Below are 9,389 nucleotides of genomic sequence, written 5' to 3'. Positions count from 1 at the left end.
CCTCTGTTGCTCTCCCATAGGTTTCTTCCTTTTTTCTCCCTGTTAAAGGTTTTTTTTAGGGGAGTTTTTCCTGTGCCGATGTGAGGGTTCCGGGACAGAGGATGTTGCATGTGTACAGATTGTAAAGCCCTCTGAGGCAAATTTGTAATTTGTGATTCTGGGCTATACAAAATAAACTGAATTGAATTGAATTGTACGTCAATAAATCAGTTTTAATCATAATTAATTATTATTTTTTGTATAGAAAAGCGCTTATAAATTATTTTTTTTAAATTGTGTTGGTCATTTTAGGAAGATATTATAGTGTTGGAGCTTTACTTCTTTTCATTATCAAATATTTCTCCCACATACAACAAGTGGATATTCCATGACAGTTGAAGACTCATACAAAAAGGATAAAGTCACTTGTGTAGGTTATTAAGGTGATGATTAACTGTGGATTTGGCAACATGGTTCTAGATGATTAAAAGTTTTGTAAAACGCTGACGCTGGTATTTTGTTTTCAAGAAACATTCTGTATATGTGCAAACCCACTTTTAAATATGACATTGTACCTTTCTAGCGATGCGCTCCACCACCAACTTGGCTACAGGGGTAATTGCCCCTCCCTCGGTGTCGTAGAACGGGCTCTGGGGGTGGTCCAAACTGGTCAAGGGTCGGATCTTCTCTTGAGGAATGGTGGGCTTGTTCGGCGACTGAAATAAAGCCGAAATAAGAGGTTAAAGTGAGCAAAAGAGTAAAAGATTCAAAAGGTTAATGGAGCTATATTAAGTATGTTTAATATTAACAATGGATCAATTACATTTGTGTCATGTGAAAGGTTTTGCTTGCAGAGACAAACCCACAAACAATCATCTCCAGACTCCCCTTTTAGCACCTTTCAGCTCATTGTTTTGGTTTTGCGGTCTGCAACTTCACAGTCTTGGTTTATTCTTACTGGCCATCATCATCACTGTTTTACAGCTACTATGAGTGGCTGTTTTTGGCAAAGAAGCTCTACAAACTGACTTAATTCCACAACAGACAGAAAAAGTAAGAGGAGCATTAAACTGAGAGAGAGATATTTCCCACTGGAGACCGAAACAAAGCTAAAAATCAATTTGAGGGAATATTGGACTTATATTTGTCAAGTTGACACAAAAAATGATTGCTAATGTTGCTCCAAGACAGCTTGATATGTAAAAACGCTGTTTCTAACAGTCGTTATAATGGCTTTAAGCTGTAAAGTGATAATATGTCAAAGCTGTGTTCACAGCTGGTTGCGTTGCCCCCAGGTGGCCATAAAAAGCAATCGATTAATGCAGCTTTAAGTATCTTATAAATAAAATATGTCATCCCCACTGGAAAACAAGCACACATTATAAGATGCTACCAATGAAGATGACAATAATTTGAAGTGAGAATATTCCCATCCTCCCAAATTAGCATTGTGCAAAGTGTGTGTTGGAATGGTTGGTGTCCTAGAGGAAAACATCTGCTCCTGTACCGTATACTGAGTATGAAATACGCCCGAGCGGGGCAATCTGAGTCTTCCACTGAGCAATGGTAAGAGTAATCAAAGTTAAACAGCCAAAATTTAGGACCTGGGAATTATTTGTGGGACAAGAATACTAATTCAATAGCAGCGTACAGTGTGTGCGTGTCTGTGAAATAGGCTTTTAGAAGGAGAACAACATGATTTCTCTTGAGGGGGAGGAACAGTGGAGCGGATGTAATTTATGCATGCAAACAATAATTAATAAAAAGTAATGACACTATAATGTCTTCATTGATTTTATACCCCAGTAAGTCCAAAAAGGATGAGGTAGGTAGGTGTCAGGGGCCCTGAAGAGTCACCTGCAGCCGGCGCTTTTCCCATAAGCCATCTGGTCCGGGGCCTTATTTCTTTTCTTATCCTTAACATGAATCATTCTCTTTGTTCTTACAGGTTTATTCAGAGTTGTTTCAAGTTTCAAACCAACTTAACATATGCAGGAGAACTGAATAAGACAAAAGGAAAGACATCCACGAGTGAAGTACGAGAGGAGTAATGAAGTTACATTCTCATCTGTAGCGCTTTAACGGCGACATGCATGATTCCCTTTGTAGTTACAAGTTCACTAAAAGTATCTTCTCTGACTTTTTGGTTAAAAGATCTTGTGTGGCCATGCAACCAAACAGAAGACATCCATCACATCACGTGGGAGACATTTTGCACACCATAAATGTTATATCTGCAGGCAGAAAGAAACTTTCAAGTCTTTGCTTTGTGCAAAATTGAACAAGAAGACGTGTACTTGAATGACTCTGCCTGTAGGTGGCAGTCATTCAATGTCTGCTTGTACAGTGGGATGCATGCATTGTTATTAACCTACACAGAGTGTTTTCAGGGGAACACTTTCCAGAGTAATGAGCAACATCTGCTTGGAAACTACAGTTTAAAAGACCTTCCAGGACCACGAAAATAAATACAATGTTTCAGCAGTGCAGAGTCACATACTTTTACTTATACTCAACATTTTATATACTGACTGAACTGGCAAGATGTCAAGATGTGTGCCTGATTGCAAGTAGGAAGGACTATGGGTCTCAGAGACAAATTACAGTTTTTCGGTGTGAGTCGTAGTTGGCGCAACAGTTCACGGAGGTTCAGCCTTCCACGGGAGGCCGTTGTTTGTTGCCGTTAAGGGCTTTTTGCGACGAAGACAGAAAGAGCTTGGGGCTAACTGTTCCAGAGTAAGAAGGGGAGGTCAGACAGCTCCTGTATATATTCAGGAGTCGGGCTGTAGAGTTGCTGTGCTGTGGCCACCAATCGCTCCTCGTCTTTGCCACCAAAAAAGCAACGCTGATGCCAGCCTGGTTCCGTCAACGACATCCAGCAAAGCCGTTTCCCGAGGGGGTTGGACGCATCTCAAGATTATCCACCTCCAGTAAAGGGTAATAGTGTGCCGTGTTCAGTGGTGTGCCTTGAGCTAGAAGTCTAGTCATGTGTTCAAATGTTTGTGGTGGATAATAGTAGAAGCCTTTGGGGAGCCTCAACAGGTAGTGGAGGTTCCCGTTGTAGTCTATCCTCAACCATTTTTTATCAATTGTGTCATATCTATTCATGTTAATAAAGATTGCTCATTTATGCTTGTTAAGCTGCATTTTGTGATTATTTGATGGCTCTGACTTGGAGGCAAGTGAATACCTGCCACACATTTTGAAATTAATTTCAACATTTAGATTAATTACAAAGCTCACAAATCGGCCATTTACCTCAATCTAGATGGGGAAGAAATACTGCTGTTTGAATATGTTCAATTTTTAATATGTTCAGTTGTCACCTTAATTATTGCCCTATGATCACAACAAATACACATACTTGGACGTTAACTACCATACATATTTTTTCCAAAATAAGAGCTGTTCCTGAATAGGAGGGACTTTGTCTCTCTATGTTACACAGACACACTCATCAACAGCACCGGGATTTAATTAAGCTGCCGCGGACCTTGAGACAACCGAAAACAGAATTAGTCCGGCTACGGCTGGTGCGTAAAAAGAAGAAGAAGCTGTTTGTTTTTGAAATGTAGGTAACAATGTTTCATTGCCAGCTGGCAACCTCTGGTTCTGAAATGTGAAGACAATGCAGTGAAAGCCTTAAACCTGTATTCTTTCTAATGGCCATCAGCAGGCGACTCCTCTGACTCCAAAATAAAAAGGTTGGATGGTATAGAAGTCTATGAGAAAATGACACTACTTATCAGGTGATTTATTACCTCAGTACACATTGTAAACATGAGTTTATGGTCTCAATCTCTAGTTTCCAGTCTTCTTCAATACAGCATGATGTTCATTTGGTAAATAGATATTTAGAGTAAAATGGACCATAGAGCAGGTTATGCTTTAGGGCGAAGCTACCTTGACAGTTTGCTACCAAAGTCGTTAACGGCTTCTCCAAACTCCTCAGTCCAAATATGGGTATTCCGTTCACAAAAAAACCCTGCAAAAAAACAAGATGGCGATGCGCAAAATCCGAAATGGCAATGGACAAAATACCCAACTCGTGGCTTCAAAAAAGCAGTCAACAAACCAATGGGTGATGTCACTACGACTACGTCAACTCCTTATACAAAGTCTATGGTTGTAACACAACTGCAAACATCTATTGGATGTTATAACTCTTATGCTTCTACCATGCCAGCATACATTTGAACTAACCAGTGACATTAGGATAGATTACCTCATACGTGACCCCATTGTCTGTGCCTGCATCCCAGGGGATGAGGTCTGTCTCTAGCCTCTGGACCCAGCCACAGTCCTTGGTACAGAGGTCCTCTCCTGACAGCCCCACATTCCAGTCTGGGCTAGGGCCCAGCATGGTGAGAAAGGACATCAGGTGACGGGTCCGGTCCACAGAAAACTCAGCTGATGGAGCTGCTCGCCTGGTGACAGGGGTGGGTAAAGAAAAGTAAAAAAACAAAATATAAACTAAAAGGTTATATCCAGATAATTAAATTCCATTTTAAATATTATAATGAGACAGCTCTTAGTAAGCAACTTTTATCTAAATACTCTGTAAATGGCTCTGATGTCAAGACCTCTGACCCGAGTCACCCTCCGCTAATCGCTGGATAATTGAACCTCCGAAATATCCAATTGTGGCAGAAAATAGCTCATAATGAAATTTTCTCTCTGAATGTCTAAAATGGACTGAAAATAATAAAAACCTTCAAAATGATAATGATAGGGTAATTTGTAGATTCTGTCTGAAAAACAGTCCTTGGTATCTTAATTATCACGTCTTAACCAAAGCATAAGTGCAAAACAACTATTTCTGATAACTTGACAACTTTGCATGCAAAATTGAACAAAATTAGCTCATATTTCATGCTCACAGTGAGTGTGTGGACGCGTGCATGTGTGTACGTGTGTGTGTGCGTGCATGTGCACTAAGGTTCTCATTAGTAAAAATAATAGCAGCACAATGTATCGCAAATGACAGACAACGCTAGGAGGGGTAATTAAACAGATGTTTGGTGAAAGATATGGTACATTAGTGCGTGTGTGTGTGTGTGTGTGTTTTGTGCTCATGCAGTGCTGAGGGCTAGAATTGTGATAGGTTTCTAATTGCTCTTGAGCTAGTTCCAAAGAGTGCACAGGATGCCAGACTGTGTGACTTTACAGCCTGGCTTTTAAAGAGCTGCATAAAAGGAAGAAATCATGAAACAATTAAGAATTATTATTCATTGTTCAAAATCATGATCAGTGGGTGGGAGCTTCCCGCCATCCAGGACATTTACGACGATTGCTGTGACAGTAAAGCCCGCGGGATTATCAGAGACCCCATTCACCCCGAACATGGACTGTTTCGGCTGCTGCTGTCTGGCAGGCAGTACCACAGCCTCAGGGCAAATAAGATGCTAGGCAGCTGTTTTCATCAGTCTCACACAAGTATTTGCACACTATATACACATAATTTAAATAACAGTGTTATATACACTTTATTGCTACTATGTTGAAATGTGGAAGAGCCAAGACAATTTAACAATAGATAATTTGACTCTCTTATACTTGACAAGTAACAATAAAAGATTGTCATTTTTACATAAGTTCTTATATAAATACTCATTACCTTCAGAGTATCTACCTATTCAAATAAAAATGAATATATATAAAAACAGTACAGGATAAAAAAAAGGAAAAAAACATTTAACAAGATAGTTGCAAAGAGGGAATAGATAACATCCCGTGTATCAATTTATTTGTAAAAGCGACATAAACATAAAAAACACTGTAAACTCTGAAATATTGTTGAACTGTGAATTACTTATTCAGCTAATAAGCATTTGTGCCAAAACCTAGCTTAGTATTTCACTGTTTTTTCTTAAATCTAACTAAGTAGTTTTTTCTCCAATAACCTAACGAAGTATTTCACAATCTATTCTTAAATCTAACTAAGTAGTTTTATTGTCTAAACCTAACTAAATATTTCACTATCTTTTCCCAGACCTAAGTAGTTTTGTTACCTTAAACTAACTTAGTTTCGTTTTGTGAAGATGGAAGTTTATTTTGAAAAGATTGTATGCATGTAAAGAGCTGAAATTGACACATATTGATAGCTTTTGTGGGAAAAATATACACAAAAAACAAGTAACTTATCGTAAGATATCATACGAGGATACGACAATTATTGTGTATATGTGTAATTAAATGCAATTAATTCCATTAATTAATCATCATACACTTGAACACATTGGCAGCCCTACATATTGCATATACAACAATACAAAATATTTTTTTAGTGTCTATCCACACAAACATCCCATCAATCAATTTAAAGGACTGACACTTCAGTTTGACTCAAAAACACTGCCCAAAAGTTAATCAAACTTATAATACTGACCAAATGATTACACAAGCAGAAAACGGCACCGGGGATATATAGTGATGCATTCTTAGCCCCAAAAATGGATGTTAATTTCTGTTTACGGTTGATTTACTGTTAATCTTTCATTATTTGAGTTTCCTACCCTCACAGAAGTGCCTCTCCCATTCAGTGAAACTGACATTGAGTGATACTTACAGGTTGAGCGGCTGCCATGCCGGCCACTGAGCCTTAGTCTTAATGACAGTAAGCACTTCATCTCCCTGTGAAGAGAAAGAGACAGAGACAGAGAGAGGGATACATGAGGCAATTTGTCACTAAATGGATGACTATAAAGCAAGGAGTATAAAAAAAAAGAGACATTGACAGAGAAAAGGCCAAAATTGACAGTTTGACATGACTGAGGGTGAGTACTCTCATCCAAGGACAGCAGAGTGTGTTCCACTGTTGTGATGCCTAAGAGCCTCTTATCGGTCTCTCATCGGGACAAAATGGCTATGTGATGTAGTGTTATTCTAGCGGGGAGCCGCACTCCCAACGCGCTCCATCGTCTCTCCGTAGCATTACGGCCACTTTATGGACCGAACAACACATTATCTATCATAATGCATGGGACGCGGCCTAATTATTCAGCTGAAAGCAGCTAGACAAATGATGGATTTAGTGTGCCGCTGCAGTTGATTAGAGCGGAATCGGAAAAGTCTGTATGTGCCCTTTCTGGTTTAATAAAAGCCTTTATTGTCTTCCTTCCACTTCTCCATCTTTCTGTCTCGACAAACACACACAACAGCTTCAGGTTGGGATATGAGGGGGAAAAAAAGAGCCTTTTTTTTGCGGTTGACTGAAGGTTCCACAGTCAATTTGAAAGCCTCCCCTTTTCCCCAGGGCAGTGTGCAGAAAACAAGTGTGCATGAGTGTGTGTGTGTGTGTGTGTGTGTGTGTGTGTGTGTGTGTGTGTGTGTGTGTGTGTGTGTGTGTGTGTGTGTGTGTGTGTGTGTGTGTGTGTGTGTGTGTGTGTGTGTGTGTGTGTGTGTGTGTTTACAAGTCAGTGCCCATCCTTCATTTTTGTAACAGCCCGGGGCTCCCAGGCCTCACTGGCCTCAGAACTCACTCCGTCTTCTCACAAACACATAAAACACACGCACACACGTCGATGGACACACATAGACAGGTGTGTGTGTGTGTGTGTGTGTGTGTGTGTGTGTGTGTGTGTGTGACTATAGACAGCCAGAGAGTTAGAAACACATAAGCTCGCTTGGAGTCAAGAAAGACCAATGAAGCAAAGGGTGAAAATCCAGACAGGAAGGGTGGAGAGGAATGGACCTTTAAGTTGGAGTTTTTGGTCAGAGGTTATTTTCTCAATCTTCAGGTCATGATGTGATGTAAAGTGAACATGGCCACACATAAACAGTGGAAATTAATTTAGATTGCATGCTGGAGTGCAAGCATACACTTCTTGGTTTGATTTTAAGCAAGACATGTTTTTTTTTTTTTATCCATCAGCTTATTGACACCATAAAGCCAGTGAAACCAGTACAAGTAGTTTGGGAAGAGCTTTGTCCCAATCCCACACTTGACAAGAAATGATGCAAGCCATGAATGTGGACATTAAGCTAGCTATGTCTTGAGAACAATTTTAAGATTTGAAAATGTCGCCAGCATTGAGCTAAATATGTATTTCCATTTTGGCTTTCGCCATCTTTTTTTTGTAAACAGAATACACATGAGAGGGTGGAGCTAAGTACAACCGAACAATAAATAAGACATTTATCAGGCAACCAAGGTCTTACAATTACCAAGCATACTCTCCTTTATGGTCTATTTGTCTCTAAATGGACCATCATTTACAAAATGAACATCACGCTGTATTGAAGAAGACTTGAAACTAGAGATTGAGACCATAAACTCATGTTTACAATGTTTACTGAGGGAATAAATCAAGTGAGAAGTAGGGTAATTTTCTCATAAATTTCTATACAATCTGACTTCTTTTTGCAACCAGAGGAGTCACCCCCTGTTGCCCATTAGATGAATGCAAGTTAAAGACATTACAGTTCACTTTTTAGACCCATAAGTTGCATCCTGTCAACCAGGCTGTTAACATGTTTATTTCTGCTGTTAAATTGGGCATTTAAACCACAAGGTCTATGGGGATTACTTTGCTCTTTGAGCACGCCTCAAGTGGTCATTTGAATAACTACACGTCATGTTTTTCCAACCTTGGTAGCTGAACTGCAAGGAAACAAATGATTACACGTTTCTCACTTTCTAGATAAACATGTTGAAGGAAATTGTCATTCCATCCATCCTCTGCCATTACCAGAAAACTCTCCACGCACTGGTTCAATTTAGGCTACAAGCTAAGCATCCTATTCCTATGAAACGGTCCTACACATCTTTTTATGGCTGCCCTCAGCCGGCATCACGTAATACAAAATGCTTCATGGAGGCCGGCAGGAGATGCAAATCTTCTCGTAATGGTCTTCTTTGTTTGTGGTAATCATCGCAATGGCACAAAATGACTGTGATTTACCCATGTTTAAAAGCACATTCAAGGAGAGGAGAAAGAGTGTAACAGGAGGAGGGGGAGGCAGAGTTAGATAAGGAAAGAAAAGAGGAGGATATAATTGCGGAGGAGAAGAAGAAAAGGAACGACATGTGTGAGTATACAAAGTGACGCAAGGAGGAGAAGAGGGTGGGACAAGGAAAGTGATACAGCTGAAGGGTATGAGGATAGCAAGAGAAGACGAGAGTAGGATGAGGAGGACAGCAATAAGTTAAAATGAAGACAGAGTAGGAGAGCATGAGAGTGGGATCGATGTGGATTGGGACAGGAACAAGGGAGACAATGCTGAGAGGGAAAGAGGGAGGAAACAGCAGCAATGCACTTAAAGGAGGAAATGAAAGTCTGATAAAAGACAGAGGTTTAAAGAGGAGCAGAGGAGAAGATCAGGGGGTCAGAACCCGACACACAGGGACACTAATCCAGTAAAAATAAATTCACATTCATTCACATACTCCCTAGCATGATAACACTTCC

The 9,389-nt window shown here is 39.9% G+C and overlaps 1 protein-coding gene across 1 annotated transcript in view; it reads right to left on the bottom strand.

Annotated features, from left to right (window-relative positions):
• LOC129108364 (spondin-1-like) overlaps nt 1–9,389 on the bottom strand; it is a 93,522-nt gene that overhangs the window by 14,394 nt on the left and 69,739 nt on the right. Inside the window, exons 7-9 of the mRNA XM_054620148.1 lie at nt 6,548–6,612; nt 4,205–4,406; nt 555–695 (exon numbers count right to left, since the gene is read on the bottom strand). Of these exons, the coding sequence (XP_054476123.1) occupies nt 555–695; nt 4,205–4,406; nt 6,548–6,612 (408 nt within the window). The remainder of the gene's footprint in view (nt 1–554; nt 696–4,204; nt 4,407–6,547; nt 6,613–9,389) is intronic.

This window comes from Anoplopoma fimbria, chromosome 19 (genome assembly GCF_027596085.1).
Source record: "Anoplopoma fimbria isolate UVic2021 breed Golden Eagle Sablefish chromosome 19, Afim_UVic_2022, whole genome shotgun sequence".
Lineage (NCBI taxonomy): Eukaryota > Metazoa > Chordata > Actinopteri > Perciformes > Anoplopomatidae > Anoplopoma > Anoplopoma fimbria.
The sequence above is the reverse complement of the archived record's forward strand: the minus strand, read 5'-3'. Positions and strand labels throughout refer to the sequence as shown.